General features: G+C 40.8%; 1 protein-coding gene across 3 annotated transcripts in view; it reads right to left on the bottom strand.

Moving 5' to 3' along the window:
* The window catches only part of MYO1B (myosin IB), a 158,266-nt gene that overhangs the window by 98,266 nt on the left and 39,692 nt on the right, over positions 1 to 20,308 (bottom strand). For all 3 annotated transcript variants that reach the window (XM_004674430.2, XM_012728316.1, XM_012728311.1), the window contains exon 3: positions 11,190 to 11,305. In XM_004674430.2, coding sequence (XP_004674487.1) covers positions 11,190 to 11,305 — 116 coding nt within the window. The remainder of the gene's footprint in view (positions 1 to 11,189; positions 11,306 to 20,308) is intronic.

A 20,308-nucleotide genomic window follows, 5' to 3' on the forward strand; every position in this document is an offset into this window, starting at 1 on the left:
TCTGCTGCGCCATGTAGGTCAGCTCCCTGGCTAGGGAGGAAACTCTTGTTGCAGTGACTGGCGATAACTTGATAGTGCTGAGATTTTAACCCCTATGCCACCAAGAAGTCCCCTGATCTAAGATCTTAATAAGACCTAGGAATATACCTCCATGAGTGTCCTGAAGGAGAAGGCCCATGATATGTGCCAATAAATCTTCTCTTCTTCAAGGAATTTTCTAACTTTCGTGATGAAGTGAATCAAAGGGCAAAGATGAGTAGAAAATGTCTACATTTTAACTTATTTCATTGCTAGATTTTTTTTGTAAAATTAACGAAGTCATCTATAAGCATTAGGATGTTCCCAAGTTAACTAAAACTATTCTTTTCAGACCTCAAGCTGACTACCCAGACACAGAAGAGTAACAACTCAAGGGAAGGGCTTCTTTGATAAAAATCCATTCTTTGTAGAAGTCAATGAACAGCTGAAAATCAGTTTAGCTTGTGTCAGATGTTTTTCCTCCTGGATAGCTTTATGATTAATCACCAAATACAACCAGAGGTCCTGTCTTAAAACATAATGAATTAACACCTGTTCACAATTATACATAATTTCAACACTCAGTTATTCACCACACATTCATTAAATCACTGCGTTTATACATAGACATATTTAGGCATATTTAACAAGTCTAAAAAAAAAATTCCAGTTGGAGATTGAAAATGCAAGAAGGCATTTTTTCCAGACACATAAGCTTATCATTTTAAGTAATGCTCTTATCCCAACTCTCCAATTCCTTTGGAGTCACTGTCCTTTAATCCTCTCCATGATGCAAGTAGACTAGTATTTGAATGATTAAAAAAAAAAAATTAAGCTCTACGTATAGCTATCACATCAGCTCACATTTTCCCCTTTCCTATCACCCTGACTCAGTGTCATAGCTTAAGGTGGTCTTTAGCTTTATCATCTATGTCAGTTATTACACTACAACAGCCACCAATTTTTAGAATCCACTTTTCAAAGTGCAACACAGCACCTTCAGAGTCCTGAACCTTCTCTGTGCTTTCAACTTAGTCCCTGTCATTGCAAGTATTGCATTAAGATAACAGTTTCTGACCCTCCCTAATGGCACAACAGGTTGGGGCACAGCACTGCAAGACAGCAGCAGCCGCTTCAGTGAGAGTTCGATCCCCGGCCCCGGAGGTGATATACACGGCGTGGCAGACCTCTCGTCTTACGTGCTGCTCCCCTCAACAATATATTTCATCTGCCTGTTCTGCTCCCTACTCTGTCTCTGGTGAATCCTCTTGCCACCCCTGTACCCCAGTTCTGTATGCATAAATAAATAAATCCTTTTAAAAAAATGTAACATTTCCCTAGCCCCTCAACTTAGCCTGGAAGACTGCTGGAGACAAAGACCATACGTATCTTCTATGCAAATTTTCTAATAAACAATGGATTGACCAAGTCTATTTGTTTATTCACTTTTCAACAAACATTGATGAAATGGCTGCTATGTACCAGGCAATGTTCTAATTATTATGTACAAGAGGATTGCAAAATATACAAAACTTGTGTTCTCATGGAGATGACATTCTAATACGTAAGACAGACAATAGCAGAATCACCAAGTGACCATCTAGCAAAATGTCAAATATTGATAAATAACGTAAGAAAAAAAAGTAGCCTAAGGGAATAATGGGTGACTGGGGGTGCTATTTTAGGTGATATAGTCACAGAACATTTCTCTTGACAATTTTTTATGTCTGATTAACTATTAGTTACTTATAAAGTATTCATAGCAATTTGTAATTCTATTGTATTAAAACTTTAATAGGGTCATCTTTGAAGGTTCAGCTTTCCCAGTGAGCAGACAAATAAGCTCTTTCCATTTATTAATGTCACTTATTCCATTAGTTTATCATTTTGAAAACAGAGCATGATACATACTTTAGCTCATAACATATTTCTCTTTAAAATAAATCCTATCAACAAGATACTTTCAAAAATGTTGTACAATTACTTAGATCTAGGTAGTTAAATATGAAGATAAGAATAAAGTAAAAAATTCTCATTAGAAGCATGTATTGAAAGTTGACATCTGTTTTTGCTAGTTGGCTGTGATGTATCTTCATCATCTTCCTATATGTCACAGACCTAGGCCTGAACTAATAGCTTCAATAGACCAAAAGGCATTTTTTTATACATTATTATACATTCAATGTAGTGCTGGATGTGGCAACATTCAGAGGCGCACTTGGTGGAGGCCAGAGGTGGGCAAGTCAGCACATGGGGAAACAGGAAAATGTGGAGGCTAAAAGCCATTTTTTGTTTTAAAGATTTATTTATTTATGCTTACAGAACTAGGGTACAGGCCAGAGGTGTGGTGGGTGAGAAGATTTACCAGAGACAGAGTGGGGAGCAGAACAGGCTGATCCACTGAAATATACTGCTGAGGGGAGCAGCAGGCAGGTCTGCCACGCCATGTGGGTCAGCTCCCTGGTGGGGGATTGAACTCATGCTGCAGTGGCTTCCGAGAGCTTCATATGCAGTGCTGTGATCTGTTGTGCAGCCAAGGAGAGCCCCCAGAAAGCCAAATTTTAAAAAGGTGTCAAGATAGATTCAGTCACAATGAATCTAGGTTATTGATAATGAAAGGAAGAAGAGGATTCAAAATTGATCACTGAATTTGACAACCCAGGAGGACACCAATGACATGGAAAAGAACAACTTTAGCAGGGTGGGGAGATGAATGCCCAATTAAGAAGCACTAAGAGAAAAGAAGATAAACTAGAGATGACATATATATGTAACTTTTTCAGAATTTAATGAAGGGAAATAAATGGTCTGAGAGCTAAAAGATGTGTAATCAAGGGAAATATCAGTGGATGAATGGGGTGGAAGTGGAAGAAGGAGAAGAAAGAGCTGGTAACATAGCAGAGAGAATACAGAGCGAAGGCTAGAAGGACACAGCAATGGATCCAGGGTAAATGTGGAGAGCTGGACAGCTGAGTCTATGCAACAGTCGTTGTTTAAATGAATTGTTGAATTCCCTTTCCGACATTTCTTGGGGCACCCTCCCTGTAGGCACAATGGGTTAAAGCTGGGGGCACCCTCCCTGTAGGCACAATGGGTTAAAGCACAGCACTGTGAGGCTATCCATAGCCACTGCAGCACAAGTTCCCCGCCAGGAAGGTGAGCCACATGGCGTGGCAGACCTCTCCTGACCCGCACACTGCTCCCCTCAACCATATATTTCAGTCACTCTGCCTGTTCTGCTCCCTTCTCTGCCTCTGGTGAATCCCTCACTCCCCAGACCTCTGGCCTGTACCCCCGTTCTTGTATGCACAAATAAACAACTCTTTAAAAAAAAAAAAAGACTTTTCTTGGAAAAAGTAGGACCTAATTCAGGTTTCTGTGACACCATACAGAACCTCCAACATTAACTTGGCTTCAGGAAGCTAACACTCAAGAATTTCACCAAAAGCTTTCAATGACTTCTTAAGAAGAATGTATGCACATGTCCTCATCTGTGGTACAATAAGAAAAATATTTAGTTTTGTGTCTGGTTTCTGGCACGGAGCTCCTTAAACCCTTGGAATTTCCTGAATAATTGGAATGACTTCTTTATTCCTGACAAGCCCTTTTGCCCATACCTGAGTTCATGCCATTGAAATGGCTTCTTAGTGTGGTCCCTGGTTACCTTCAGACAGTGACTGAATGCACCACTGCAGGCTGGGAACTTTTGGTTCCACCTCTCTATCTGCCTGGAAAGGAGGGCTGGAAACTGGGTTACAAAATCTCTTCAACCAGGGGATTCTGGGAGCTTCATAGTTGATGAAGGCTGGCGCCAATGTGTTGAGGAGCCAACATGTCAGGAGCGGGCCTGGGAGTGCCACGCTCCTGCCCCACACTCTGCTGCTGTGTCTTGGCCATTGGTCTGCTCCGGAGTTGTCCCTTTTATAAAAATCAGTAAAGTGTTTCCCTGAGTTCTGTGAGTCATCCTAGCAAATTACTGAGCCTGACGGGGATGTCAAAAAGCCCAAATGTTTAGTCATTGTGCAGATGAGTAGGCAGCCAGCACACTCCATTTACAAAGGACCTGTGTGGGGCTGTCTTGAACTGAACTCCCGACCTGTGAGCTTTGCACAAACTCTAGGAAATTCTTGAGTGTTAGCTTCCTGAAGCCAAGTTAATGTTGGAGTTTCTGTATGGTGTCATAGAAACTTGAATTAGTTCCTACTTTTTCCAAGAAATGTCTTTTTTTTTTTGAAAGAATTGTTTATTTATGCATACAAAACCAGCACAAAGTTACTAAACACCCAGATAGTATCAGAGAACTCGCTGTATTGGGGAAAATCCCATATATTTGGTGTCGGAAAACACACAATATCTGCACTCAGGTCATGGGGGTAAAAAAACGAGATAAGGGGCCACAGGAACTGGTGACAATGTTGACATTTCAAGTGACCAGTCTTCAAGAATAAGCAAAGAAGATGATAAAGACCACAATCTTAAAAAGACACATCAACCCAGTGACCCTAATTGCAGAAAAAGTGGGGGTGGGAGCTGGCACACAGCAAGGCTGGTCTATTTGAGTCCCGAATCTTATCCCCTGAAGAGGAAATTCAGCTCAAAGCAAAATAGAGCCAGTGAGTTGAGAGGCCAGGGTAACTGAAGGCAAAGAAATAACTACCTTCAATATAAAACAGCGACATGGTGGAGTTCATACACTAAAGGGAAATCGAACTTTTGCATAACACCCTTCAGAAGTACATTTGTAGAAGAGTAAATACTAAGGGACTGGGCACGGGTGGAAGGGAGTCAGCCTATACACATATCCTCTTCCCTAAGTGCAGACAAGTCACTCTGTCCTGAGTGACTGAGTGTCAGGGAGGAAGATCTCCCTCTGCCAAGTGCATGACAGGGGATCTCTGGGGCTGTTCCTCTGAGTGTCCAGGGCAGCTGGAAAGGCTGTCCCAGGCTATTGCCAGGCACGTCCTGCTCCTCACCTCAGGCCCCATCTACCTCCCGCCTCTTCGCCACTCCCGGTCGCTTGCACTGGGCTGCTCTATGCTCTATGCATTTGCCTTAGAATTGTTCCCCCACTGCCAGATAAGACATCTGTTCTCCCTGCCAGCCCAGATTATTGCAAACGCCTATCAGATGCCCAAACTTTACCTTCCTTGAGTGCACCAGAACAACTCAAATGTCAAGGCTGATTTTATCTCCTCTTTGGCCTGCTCAAATGTGCAAATCCTTAGCACACACGCCCTTTGTGATCCAAGAGTGTTCTGGTTCTTCTACCTTACCCCACCTTCCCTGTGTGCAATTTACAGTCTGAATTTGGGGACCACATTAATTCAGATCACTGACTTGCCATGTCTCCCCACTGACTCAATGTCACCCCTTCTTTCCTTGTACTTCCTGTTCCCTCTGCCTAGAAGACTGTTCCCCATGCACTTCACAGCATGTTACTGAAATGATACCCTTTCAGAAAGGCTTTCCCGGCTCCCCAGTTTAAAGTGGTGCACTGCAATAGTGGACTCTCCATAGACAAGCAGGCTCCATGGTCCCTGCCTCACACAAGAAAAAATGGAGTTGGGGGAGGGGCAGTCCTAGAGAGGACTGGGGAGAGGAGACTTGGAGAAGGAGACTTGGAGGAGGCATGAGAGCAAAGAGACATCTCAAGTTCTCTAATCTATGGTTGTCCAGAATCAAACACATGCCACCAAGATGGAAAGCAGGCACAGCAAAGCTTCAAAGCTTACCTTGACCTGTGCCAGTCACGCAGAAAGGGAGGGGCCAATTTTAACCATTTTCAAGATGGTGTTTTACTGTGAGCTGGTAACAGAAGTTCTCTGAACCGGTGAATAATAAGCAGGAGCTGAGTTCCCCAGGTCACAATCACTCTCTCATGGATTTAAACTGCCTGAGAGAACATGGCTCAGGGGTACTTTCCGAGGTTAGTATTTAATTCAGGAAGACCCTTTTCTGTCCATCTAAGCAATCTCTGGCCAAGCTTCAGCATTGTCTCCTTCATGGAGACAAGAATTTTATCTACTTGTTCACTGCTGAATCCCAGCTCCTGAAAACAAACTTGGAGCATGGTAAGCTCTTCATAAATATTTAGAAGTTAATGAGTAACTTTGCTAAAGCTAAAGAGTGTTAAACGGAAAATTAAAAAACCCTTTTATGCACCCCTTTTATGCACGTGGTCTTTTGGTCTTTTGGGGAACCCTGGGTCAGTAAGAGGCTTCACCCTCCCGTAAGTGAAATGAGAGAAACAGTTGCTCTGCTGCCTGGGGGTGTCATGTCTCTACCCACCCCCCAAAGGAAGCACATTCATGCACAGTCCACAGCGCGCCATAGGAATCCAGGATCAAGTTGCTATGAGGGTTCTCAAAGTAAATACAATTTTTAATTGCAGTATCTTACTTCTGCTGAAAGAAAAACATGGGTCCAGGACTTCCGTCCTGGCGCCTTATCCTAAGCCCTGGACACACCCTCTTAGCATTTGTACTAATGTAGAGATATACTCACCAGTGTTTTATTAACACTTACCTGGTTCACCATGAATGTAGCAAAATGATGATAGGATTAACAAGGATTCAAAATACTCAGAATTCTGGCAACAACTTTCTGAGGGCAGTAGCAAATGTCCTACCTAATTAGCTTGGCACAAAATTAGAGGTCAAAGGTTTCTTGGGAGATCGAGAGCTCCTATCTGGACAAATGATACGAACACTATCCAAGTCCACCGTAATTATTCTCTTACTTTCAGATGACAATAAGTAACCAGACATTTTCAAAATTTAAGCCATTTTTCTGAGTTTCTAAAATTTGTTGCAGGTTTTTTATTTTTCTTTAAAGATTTATTTATTTATTCGTACAGAACTGGGGTACAGGCCAGAGATGCGGAGGGTGAGAAGATTCACCAGAGACAGAATGGGGTACAGAACAGGCAGATTGACCAAGTACACTGCTGAGGGGAGCAATGGGCGGTCAGGAGAGGTCTGCTGCACCATGTGGATCTCCTCCAGGGCAGGCGGGAATCAAACTCATGCGGGGCAGGCTTAAGCTTCTTAGTACTGTGCTTTAATCCGATGAGACACCAGGGAGGGCCCTTTTTTTTTTTTAATATGGAGAAGCTGCTTGTTTCAAATAGTGCCAGTAATGCCTAATGTCATACGGCCACCACACTCTGTCCGAATCTAAGGAGGATACGTGTCCACTCTCTCCTGGGCCGTGGGCACCAGGAGGGGTCAGTGGCAGGCACACTCTTTCTTCCAGCCGCAGATTCCCCTGGCCAGGTACTTAATAGCATCACATGCTAAGTGCTCTACATCACAAGAACAAATACTCTAGGTTGAAGAACACTGTAAAATAATACCTTATAATGACTTATTGCTTTATAAAAATGGGGGGGCTCATTATACTGCATTAAGTTTTGAATAAACTCCAAGTATGATACTAAGAATCATATGATTTCATTGACTTGTCAGAGATGAGATGAGACAAGTAAAATGTAATGAAAAATTAGTTTAAAATTATCTTGTTCTGGGCCCTCCCTGGTGGTGCAGCGGGTTAAAGAAGCTAAAGCCGCTTCAGCATGAGTTTGAACCCTGCCAGCCCCGGAGGTGGATCCACATGGCGTGGCAGACCTCTCCTGACCCGCCCGCTGCTCCCCTCAGCAGTGTACTTCGTCAATCTGCCTGTTCTGCTCCCCTCTGTCTCTGGTGAATGCTCTCGCTGCCCTGCACCTCTGGCCTGTACCCCAGTTCTGTATGCATAAGTAAATAAATCTTTAAAAAAAATTATCTTGTTCTGCAGTTTATGCACTCTTAAGAGATGTGATGCAATAGAACTGGGAGGTGTACAGCAAGGATGTGCAGCATAAGACACCTGATCTACAGAAGCGTCTAGTTCACTAAAAATGATTGCAATAGCAACTTGGATGGAGCTGGAAAAGATCATGCTTAGTGAGATAAGCCAGAAAGAGAAAGAAAAATACCGGATGGTTTCACTCATAGCAGGAGTATAATGGACCAGGCGAGAAAATAACAAAAATAATGAACAACCATAGACCAGAGACATTCTGTGGGGGTGGAGTGGGGAATGGGATCAAAAACGGGGTGGGGGGAGGGAGGGAAATGCACGGGACTATGGTGGTGGCACAGGGGTGATTTGGTGATGGGAAACCCGTGGGGATTACAATTGAGATGAAAAAAAAAATGTGCAAAATGATGTAAAAATAAACTTTAAAAAAAAAAAATGATTGCAATAAACACCCTTAAGAGCAGCAACACCAAATGAATGGCCATGATAAGCAGTAGAACTCTGTTGTGGGGGGCGGGGGGGTTACACTGGAACTGGTCGGTCAAAACCTTGAGATCCCAAGAACTAGAGTACTTTTCACAGTGGGAATGGGGTACAGGGCTCAAAGGGAAAGATGTGCTTGGCTGGGACTCAAAAAAGAGGTTCTGTAAAGGAGCACAGCAGTGTCTGCGACTGGAGGGAACACCAAGGCTAGACTGTGTAGAGCCTTGACGTTAGACAGGAAACCTGCAGCTCACTCAAACAGGAGCAGGGAGCCCAGGAAGGGTTCCAGGAAGGCAAGCAGCATACTCTAATTTTACAGAGATACATCTGACAGCGAGGGCCTGTATCTAGTGCTGCAAGGTCAAAAGTTAATCACTGAACAGAGGATTTGGCAACTAAAATACCAGGTGTATTGCCATGATGCTCTTCTGAGTAGAGGAACATGAAAAACTTCAGTGATTTCTTTTATGTCTCCCTCATTCTTCTCTATCTATTAGGTCTGTGGCCCTGGAGAGTTTTCCACAAATGTAGGCATGGAGCTGTCTGAAATGTACAAAGTCCTCCCTGGGCTCTTAAAAAAAATTCCTGATGTTCAAACAACTAAAAAACATTTTGGAAAGACTTGCCTTACACAATCAAAAAGGCTAAAGGTGTAGGTCTTTGCTGCCCGATGGGGCTCTCATTGTTCTGGGCATGTTATCTACTGATGTGGTAGGTGGGAGGTCATAGAAGGAGGAAGCAAGAGAGAAATCTCGTCAAGGCGTGCCCTGTGTGAAGGACCAGCTCACAAACAACATCACCACGCTATTTCTGAAAAGGAGTATCGATAAGAAACCACTATCTGTTTTCATTTTATTCATTTATATACCACCACAGTTTAAAATTCACACTTAATGAAATATAAATATTTTTCATTTATCTGAAATTTAAAGAGACAAACTCCAGATACTCTAAGGGCAACATCTGGATGGTTTTACAGGTAAACAGTGAACAACATGTCCAATTACATTCCAGATGCAATATGGAGTAAATGAATAGGCACAATTTCCAAAGTGATGACCTGAGTAGCTGCTTAAGTACTTTTATTTTCAAATTAGAACTATATTCTTGAAATATTTATGATAAGAATCCATCAAACACCTACATTCGTCCCATTATGTCACAAAAATCCTACCACAGGTCAGGATGGTTTTAGTAAAGAAGTCTGTCAAAGATGGACATTCATGAACAACAATGCACAAAAATGTATATATCATTCTTACAATAATCATATTATCATCATTAATAGAACAGCTCTCCTATGCTATAAGGTTACAGCATAGTCCAAGCTGAGACATTTATATAGATCAGATAATTATATTTTGTAAATACTAGCTAGTTATTCTTCATAAAAATCCTATGAATTGTTATTTTTCTACTGTATAGAGTAAAATACATAATCACTAAGTTGAAGGTTTCTCCAAACAAGCTGCTCAAGATAGCATAGATTATAAAACTGGGCCTTGAACCCAAGTCCTACAAATATACTTTCCACAGTGAACTATCTCTCAGTGCTAAGAATAGTATCGAGATGGTCTGATGACGATAATCAACAAAAGAGTAAATCTTAAAGTTTCCTTTCATAACATATAAAAAAAATGAAACTATGTGAGATGTTAACTAGATGTATTCTGGTGATCATTTCACATTATATACATATAACAAATCAATATGTTGTACAACTGAAATTACATAATGCTACATGCCAATAATATCTCAGTGTAAAATTTAAACAAAAATACTTGGTGTGTAAAAGCTGAATATGGCAGGTGAAGCTGACATTAAAGCAAATAACCTCAAAAAGGAAAGTTAAACTCTAACTATAACAAGAGCGGCATGCAATGTGAACCTGCAAATTTGGACTCACTGTGTAAAACTGTACCTTGCACTCCATATATAGCATCTTACAGATATTACAAATTCTAGATTTTGTTTTTGTTGCTAAGCAAATGGAAACAAGACCACTTGCAAAATCTATTAGTAAGAGAATAATTCAAATACAGTTAACTGATAATATACGGTACTTAGATTTTAATAACCATTTTAACAAGTTACTTAATCTTTTGAGTCCCAAGTCAAAAAACATGTGCTACATTATCATTAAAAATAATGAATATAAGTCTGTTAACTATTAGACTTTATTTTCTATCAAGCTTGACATAGCCAGTCTTCAGTCTTACAGGGAAAATGTTTTTCTGCCAGGACACAACCAACCTCCAGGTTCTGTTGCTTCAGTTCAGAGTTTTCTAAACCTTGGCACTGGTAATTACTGTAGATTACTTTTTACAGGAACTATTTACACTAGCAAGTGACCTTCTTCAGCAAAAGCAAACAAGGGACTGACTCCAGGAAAGGTAAAAGCATTAGCTTATGGCACACATCTGGTGAACAATGACCATAAAGATGATAAATAAGGTATTATGTACTCTTTCTACTCAAACCCCATAACAGAAGGCAACAACTGGGGGTGGTCTAGCCTGACCCAACAAGACTATGAAAATGCTGCTCGGGCTCTTTATAATAATAAACAACGTGCATTCCGGTTTTATTTGCAAAAAATAATTAGCAGCAGCTGCTACTTAACACAGAATTTTTAACAGAAGATTCTTTACATTATGAACCCAAGTGCTGCAGAATTTTAAAAGCCTGACGCCAAATGAAGTATTCTGCTTTTTGGTTTTTTGATTTAAAACCAGGCATAACAATTAGCTTCTGCATTCCTTTATCTGATTTTTTTTTTCTTAATTATAAAAACATTTTTGTGAGACTCAAAGGAAACAGCTGGGCACATCTGTCAGCTACATCTCTCTGGAGTGAAAGAGAAATCAATGCTTTAACACCATACTTACATGTGAGGGCTCAATTCATAAAAATTTCTATTCCTGTAATCTTCCACTTTTTCTGGTGAATAAATGGGCAATGACCTGTATGGGTTAACAGATATAACCACACTTCCAATGTATGTCTGCAAAAGAGAATAACATATGCACATTAGTACACAAGATGCATTTTAAAATCTTAAATCTTAGCACCAGATGGCTTCCTCCTTTCAAAATAACCTTGACCATTCATTTTACACTTTTTAAGAACATTTCACATTTCTGAAGATAAATGGGATAGATGACACATACCTGTTTTGCTGAGAAACCAATGTATGACACATTGGCCATACCTTTCCAAATAAATCTCTAGGTTAATTTAGGATCATAGATGAGAGTTTTCCAAAGCCCTGTCATACCTGCCAAACATTTAATCACCAACCACTGCAAATTATGATCAAGAACCATGCTTGCCCTGATTCTACTTCTATTACAGACATTTCTCTGTGCATGGGGTAAGAGCACTGAACGGCTGCCATTTTCCCTGTACCCACTGACATCTTGGACTACAACTCCCAGCAGCCCATGACCTGGGCTTCCTGAATAGGAGGCAGCTGGGTGAGAACAAGGCAGATAAATCGAAGTGGAGGCATCGGACAGACACTTGGAAGAGGGGACACAGTGAAGGAAGAGGGGACACAGTGAAGGGGTCGTTGGAGGAGCTACTTGAAGACATGTAGAGACGCACATGGAGAGGCTGTCTCTTGACCTTGGCAGCCATTATCTCAACCTCATATTGGATTTTATGGTATATTTTAAATTCTGAGTCTCTTCTTTTGTCCTAGTCCTCCAGGACCTACCTAGTTCCTTTCTTGTGGTTTCATGCCAGAAGGTACCTTAGACATACGGTAAGCTTTTGATCTCAGCAGCCCCACTTCAGGTCAAGCCTGTTTGGCTAGATACGTGCCCATGACGAGATAAGACAATTTTGGGGGTTTTATTAGGAACTGCTCTCTCTTCTCTTTATAAGTGCACACCCAATGTATTAAAAAAAACCTTTCATAATAAGGGTAGGTTTCCTTTGCCTTTGTGCATTTAGATGGATGGCCAGACCCTTTTTAGAGTGTGTACCCCTTAACAGTTAGGTGTTCCTAAGTATACCTTGGTCACTCGCTATGACTTAGAACTAATGTTTCATTCTCTCGTCTTATTCCTTCTGTTTGGGACAGCAGTACCCAGGTCTTGCCCTCCTTCCTACTCATGTCCATGTCTAACAGGGCCTTGACTTTGGTGCTGCCTTTCAAAGCCTATCAACCTCAATCACAGATCCCAATCACATACATTTCAAATGAGGGTCACAGTTCAGACCATTCAAACAACAGAATTGTTCTATCTCTACTGTACTATACTATCAGAGTTTAAATGTTTTTACTAAAGGAAAATTTACTCAATGTTAAATTTAAATTGACTGTGGAATAAACATGTTCTCTGGATAACCCTCTCACGCTACAAATCAGAACACTATATAACTTCTTTCCATTTCAATCAAATTCCTGGCAGCCCAGAGAAGTTTCAGTTTGGTTCATTTTTTACAAAGACTAGCACAATGCCACAAACAAAGTCAGTTAACTGTAACTCAGCAGCTCCATTTTTCCTTTCAGTTTCTACTTCATAAAGATAAAGGGGGGAGGGAATGCTAACAAAAGCACGTTAAGTGGTAAAATTTTAAAAAGAAAAACAGGAAAGAAAAGAAGGGAGGGAGGGAGAGAGGACAGAAAGTCACCTCCCATCTTTCCAGTGTCATCCAACAAACGGTGGCATTTTTAAAGCAACAACTTTTCTGGTATTCCACCACTAGATTAAAGGAGATTCCCCAAAATTAAGCAGAATAGAAAATGGAATGTTCCATTGCCTTTCATTTTTTTTTTACAAAGATCAGAATAATAAAACACTTTCCCCCAACCTAGAAAACTGAACAGATCATTTTATATATACTTTCACCATATGAAGGGTAAACACAACTGCTTTTACTAAACAAAACTCTCAGTTCTCATGCTTTTTTTTTTTTTCTGACATTCTATCACAAGGACACATTCATTTGGCCTGAAAAATGACATCAAGTTTCCTAACATCCCATTTTAGACAAGACTTTCTCCAAAAGGTTTCCTCAGACCTCAGCATAACTGGGCAATAGATGGAAGATGCTTGAGACTGAAAAACCACTTGAATAGTTTCTAATATACACAAAAAAGCAGTACATGGATAGATATGAAATACAGTGAGTAGTTTTTCCTTTAATATCTGTTGGCAAAAAGGTCACCTTCATGGTAGAAACTACATTAATCTCCCTTTGTAGGTACTTTCTTGAATGCAATAACAGACATATATAGACAGATACGCATACATACACACGCACACAATTGTTGTCAGCAGGGAAACCAAATAACAAGTTGCTCTTTAAAACCAAATTTCACAGTGGCTAAGTTCTTGATAAAAATCTGCCTCTGTGGCATTCTTGCATTGAAAACAAACCCTCTGCTGCCTCAAATCTAAAATCAAAAGCCACACTCCTATGTTGGAGGTTTCTTTTTGTTACTTATGACATTCATACACACAGAATTAAGTCCACTTTTTCCCACCTAGCAGCTGTTTATCTATCACCTAAAACAGGTCTAGCGATATCCAATAAATACCTGTTAACTGAATGATTCACACAGGAGTCACTCACTCAACACCAAGAAAGTGGATGGCAGAAGCCAATGGCTCTCATACAATTACCTAGTGCTGAAATACAATACCAAGCACTACGCATACAGTGCTCAGTATTTTATTAAACCTGTATGCCAAGTGTTGTCACAGAGCAAATCCTTACATTTATCCTTCCCCTCTTAGGTTCCCTGTACTCACATAGATTGCAAAGATGGCAGGAACAATTCCTCCCTTCCCAGTATGTATACTTCTTTGGAATATGACTTTGTGACTTTCTATCAAGAGAGTTCATTACCTTTTTTCTCTCCACCCCCATTTCAGCCTGGATTTGTCTGTGTGATTTGGCCAAAGGGACATTAGCAGAGGTGACCCAAGCAGCAGCTTGAAAAGTATTTATGTGTTAGCAGGTGCCTTGCTCTCTTTAATGACTATTGTTCTGGAAACCATGATGTGAACAGGAGGTCACAGAGAAAACCAAGATGCCCAGGAGTACCCAACCTGTCAACTGTCAGATACATTTATGAGCACCTTCTAAACCACTGACCCCGGTTAGACTACTAAAGAACTGTATGCAAATAAACAGCTATTGTTCTAAGCCATTAACTTTCAGGGGTGGTTTGTTACACAGCAGTAACTTAAACACAGACAAAAGTCAGAGAGTCAAGAAGAAGCCAAGAAGAGGCTTGCCAAAGCAAGCCTTATAAATCAAAATAAACAAATAATAAACTTTCTCTCCATTTCACTTTATGAATGTGTTTTAGGTATGAATCCTCTAACCTTGATTTCCCACAGCTTTGCCCTCTGGCATGAAAACTGTTGCTTCCCTGAAAAGCGCATGCTCTTATCACCCAGGACCCCAAGTTCCCCCACTGCTCTGTGGGACCTAGTGTCTGACATCTAGAAGTGGACAAAAGGAGACCAGGCCCCGGACTCGACCTAACACACTAAATGGTTTGTATCACTCCTTCATGGATTGGCACTGAAGAGAAGGGAAGGGAGGAAAGCTCTACCTTTCTATCAATGGTCCACTCAATTAGCAAGTTTATCTTTTACTGCTCAAGGGCAGCTGTCAAATCCACTGAAGGTACAAACATTCCTAAGTCAAAACAATCTCTATCTTCACATTTCAGTTATCTGCAGCATTCTATTCAGCCTTATGAATAATCAAAAAAATACTGAGGCTCCCCGAGTGTGGCTACAGTGAAAACTGAAGTCTTTTCTGGAGATGGCTCATCCAGCAATATGCCCTCTCCGACCCCATTTCAGAACCCAGAACAAAGTCCTGACAGAAAGCCCATTCTGTAAGAAAGCTCCACCAGACCCTATCAGCCTTGGAGACTTCAGTTCAGCATCTGAGGAGAGGGCAGACATTCTTATCTTTTAGTCTTCTGAGACACAGTGCTGCATAGCCTGAGGTTCAAGGCAATGCTGTAGCCTTCCCCTGACACTCCGCCCACCATTGCTCCACTGCCATCACACAAGAGACCCTGATTCCTATCTTCTAGCTTACTTTCTGCTTTAAATATTTCCAGGTAATTAGTTCTGAAAAATGTCAAAAAAAAAAAATCCTTCTAGTCACACATTTCTAATAAACTTGGTATATGTTAGTTCAACACATACCAGAAAAACAGCAGCGATATCTTTAAGGATTGGCTACAATTTAACGTAAAAATAAAACCACATTGCAACCAAATTATGTATATACATACGCAGTTCAACATACACAAATATATGAAGTTAAAATTTTTAACTTATGAAATTAAAATTTCACAAAACCATAAACTCCCTTATTACATGCAATACACTAATAGTCTGTCCTGCTGGTTTGAACACACTGAAGCGTTTTTATCACCCACTAATGGATTACAACTTGAAATTCAAAAAATACTGCTACAGAGCAATTTTTAACCTTTTATTTAGTTGATGCCTTTGAATGCCAATGAATGCTATGAACGGTCTTCCCAGAAAAACACATACATGAAAGTTTGCATACAAACCAGGCAGGTTGACAAACCAGGTTATATATTCTCCCCTTAGAGGAACAAACAGCAGCCTCAATGGAAGGAGGAGGGAAAAAGAAGGAAAAAAGAAGAGGGGAGGGAAGGAAAAGAAAAGGAAATATTCCTGAAATTATAATAACTGTTCAGTTGAGCTCAACTGTCCTGAACATATTCTTAAAAAGTAAAAATACAGCACAAGTGAGTGACAAAATGAGAAAGAATATTTTGGTTTTGATGACAAGAATAAATGCAATATATCCTGGAAAGATGACAAAAAACTTTCAAGGAAAGCAATGTTAACATTTTAAGTCTTGATTAACTTATGATAGCAAACACATGAAATACTAGTCTATACACACACAGAAAAGTCAGAATAAGTTCACCTGTTTCATAGCATATTTCTTCCTGGGGCAATATTAAAATCTTTAGAAGACTGAAATCTTGAAAATTTACAGTTTAACTCCCCAATATGGAAGGGAAAATAAAATTATACACAAACCATAAAATACATAGCTCGTTTTCACTGTAACTACCTAACACTTGTTTTCTAATATCAAATTCCTGCAAAATGTATTTTTAAAGCCCTGCTTTGCTGGGAATCTCACCAGGCAAGCTCTCCGCCTACTTATCAGCCACAAACCTACAAAGGCACAGCCATGTCATACACGCTTAAGCATGTTTTTTTGACTAAACTTTTCCGAAACTCACCATGACACAGACATGAATTGTCCTCCTTAGTTTAGTGTCCCTAACAGTGACACAGCAAAAAGTTAAGAGTTATGACCACATTATCTAACAAAAGTGGAATCAGAAAAAGGAGCCAAGAATCTGTTCTTTTTTCAGCGAACACACAAGCCATGCTGTCTCCTAGGCCTGGAAAGCTTAGACACCAAGGGGCCAACAAATGGCTAATCACAGGGAACTTGGGTTGCACAATGCGTTACAAAATGTCTTCAACCTTTGTATAATAGAGACCAGCTCCAACCAGAAGCCTCTTATTTGACTAGCTGAGGAATGCTGAAATCCTTATACCACCAGGGATAAGAAAAACAGGAGGGGAGGGAGGAAAAGATCTTCAGTTACAAGAAAATTACTAATGAAGAGAAAAATATTTACTTCAAATGTTTACCCCCAATTATATGCCTCTGTCAAGAAGAAATGATAAGCACTGTATCATAATCATCCTGCAACTTCAGAAAAACCAGGACAATGGTAATGCAACAGGAAATATTTAAAATCTTACTTAATGCTAAGTATCTATTATACTTAATGTGGTATTTATTATTATACTATGCTATTATATATATATGTTTTTAAAGATTTATTTGTTTATGCACACAGAACCGGGGTGAGACCAGAGGTGCAGGGGGTAGTGAGAGGATTCACCAGAGACAGAGTCGGGAGCAGAACAGGCAGAGGGACGAATACACTGCTGAAGGGAGCAGCAGGTGGGTCAGGAGAGGTCTGCTGAGCCTTGTGGGTCACCTCCCTGGCAGGGACCGAATTTGTTGCTGAAGCTGCTGCAGCCGGCTTTATAGTGCTAAGCATTAACCCATTGTGCCACCAGGGAGGGCCCTATTTTATATCAGAGTAATATTAAAGAACATAGGAGTCCTCCAAGTCTCAGTCTCCAGTCGCCTTACTTTGTCATGGAATAAAACTGAAACAGTTCAAATCCAGGCGTGGTCAGCACCCAGGAAAGATCCCCTTCATAAGCAGCATCACTGTGCTGGTTGCCTACTGAATTTAGGCTACAGCCATGTAATAATGAGCAAGCGACACATTTCTTGAGCCTTCTTTAGGCACAACGTATTAGCACAACAGGGTGTGTGGCCTGTACCCCTGAGGTGCTTGGAACAGAACTTATCATAGTGCTTAGGGAGGGGAAATCAGAAAACATGAAATTTAAGAGTCAACTGCTGAGATCACTAATGTAGATGAAATGGAATTTAAGTAACTTTTGGCCAAACGAGCTTCTTATCTCACTGCCTAATAAGTGCCTTGGGGTTAGAAGGCAAGGGCACCATGATGTGCAAAAAGCCCAGGTAGCTCCAGGGAAGTCAGAGGACTAGAGCAGGTCAAACCAGATTGGCCAATGTTTCCCCCAGGAAGTGACATAACATTTTAGGTTGCAGCTGAAAGGTGAACCTCCCCTATTAATTTTTTTTTTTCTGAGATAGTTTTAAGTATGAATTACCAGAAACTCAAAATCTGCACACACAGGTTGACTGCTATACAGCTCATGATCCCCCAAAGGTGGAGACAACACAAGTATCTATGGACAGACAAATGGACAAACTAAATGTGGTTTATATATCCAATGTAAGTCACTTGAGCTTTAGAAGGAAGCGAGTCTGACACACGCCGTAATATGGGTGAAACTGCAGAGGCAGAGAGGCTCATCCGACCACATTCCACACACAGAATGGAACAGCGTGCCAGAGCAGAGATGACCTGTGAGTGACAGTTTCAGGATACTGCAGAATCCTGCATGTCATAGTAAGGGGACTGTACTTCAGTCTGAAAGAAGCTTGGAACTAAGTCAGTGTGGAGTCAGGGGTTAAGATCATGAAACTGCCCAAGTTTGAACCCAGGTCACCTGACATAAGTGTTGATGAGCTCTTTATTCGGATTCTGTGTTATACAGTATAATGCTTCAAAAGCATTTTGTGTGAGTTTTGTGTAAATCTTGGCTTCAAGTTAGCTGCCTGAATTTCCAGTTCTGTGTGAAACCAAGCACAATACTGAACTCCCAGTTCCAGTTCCCTCATGTGGATAAGGACAAGGATACAGACTCCTGCCTGACCTAACTGAGGAATACGTGTGACTGTGTCAAAGTGTGAAACACGGCACTGACTGACACAGCAGGCATTCATTCCACATAGAGGACCTACTCTAATCACACAAATTCAGTTTGGATCTACTGGGATCTAATAGCTGCTATTAACAGCCAACTCAGGACTTGAAAGAAAGACCAGACAATGTGTGTGAATATCTCTGCTAAATTCACTACCATGCCAAAGTCCCGAAGTCTTCCACAATATGGTCTTTGTAGACACAGAACTGACAACTTACCAGGTGAGCACACGAGCTGTCTCACTAAAAGCCCAGGATATAGGGAAATAAGGATACATGACAGGCTGTGGAGTCTCTGGTAACAACATCACATTGTTTACTTCCTGGAGGTTTCTACCATCTTCTTGGGTCTTGGATACTGGGAGTTTAATCAGGAGACATCAAGACTACAATGTTTCTACAACTACTTGATTTCCCAATTTCTCCTGAAGAAATTGGCTTCATAAAGACACAGTTTGGCCAATCAAAAATGGCTTCATAAAGACACAGTTTGGCGAATCAAAAATGCTTTGGTTGTTTATTTCAGATATAATTTGATATTGTGCAAAATGACATAAGTGAACATTTTAATTGTCAAGTCAATACGAATTTAGCATTTTATTTGGAATTTACACCTAAAAAAATGGAAGTCAGTGTGTGCCCCTCATATTCCCAATCTAAGAATAAGTCAGTGATTCATATATAGGAATATATATATATAGCTATCAAAAGCCAGTTTGTACAGAAGAAAGTGAAGACATTCGAAGGTCTTAAAAACTTGCAAGGCCTTACAATGACTGGCTGGTTTCATGCCAAAGTCTGGGCCGCTGGCACCACGAAGTGTGATTTGGCCAAGCTCTCAAGTTGCATTAAGTACTGACAGCTTTACCATCGCACTGCACATCAGGAACCTGTGAGCAACCAACCTGTCGCCAAGCTACAAGAAGCTGCTGAGCATGAAGACCTGAGGCAACACATGAGCACAAGGACTGCCTGTTCAACTCCAGGGTCACTGGCTCATCCCCTGCCTGGGTTTCTGCTTCTTCTGGGCCTGCTGCCAACTGGTTTTCTTACTTTCTACTCTATAGTAGATCTACCTGAAAACTAATCGTAATTTCTGCTTGCATATGGCCCACCACGGCCTCACATCACCATGACTGCCATCACCTGTTTCTACTGTCACTGTCTTTTCAGTACTTCTCAACTCAATGTCTGAAGAAGAGTTTAGCCCTGGTGAGGTTTTTAATCTATCTTGTGCCATAAATCTGGCCTTAGATCAGATGCCCACTCCTAGGTTAGAAGCTCCTGTAAACCATGGCTGCTAAAGGGCTCAACTGGCCAGCACTGTCTAGTCTGAGACAGCTCTTAACCACCACCACGGTCTAATCCTTCATTCCTGTGCTGTCACAGGCACTTCAGACTACCAATTAAAGAACTATATATGAGTTCTATGCCACGATGATCAGCTAAAAATATCACCTCAGACAGTCTTCATTTTAGAAGAGGAGAATACCAAACTACCACAGCTTCATACACAAGAATTTGAAATGAGACTAGCTTCTTCTAAGAAATACCATTCTCCCAACCCAATAAACTCTCTTAACT

Source organism: Condylura cristata, unplaced genomic scaffold (genome assembly GCF_000260355.1).
Source record: "Condylura cristata isolate star-nosed mole 26May11 unplaced genomic scaffold, ConCri1.0 scaffold00002, whole genome shotgun sequence".
In the NCBI taxonomy this organism is placed as follows: domain Eukaryota; kingdom Metazoa; phylum Chordata; class Mammalia; order Eulipotyphla; family Talpidae; genus Condylura; species Condylura cristata.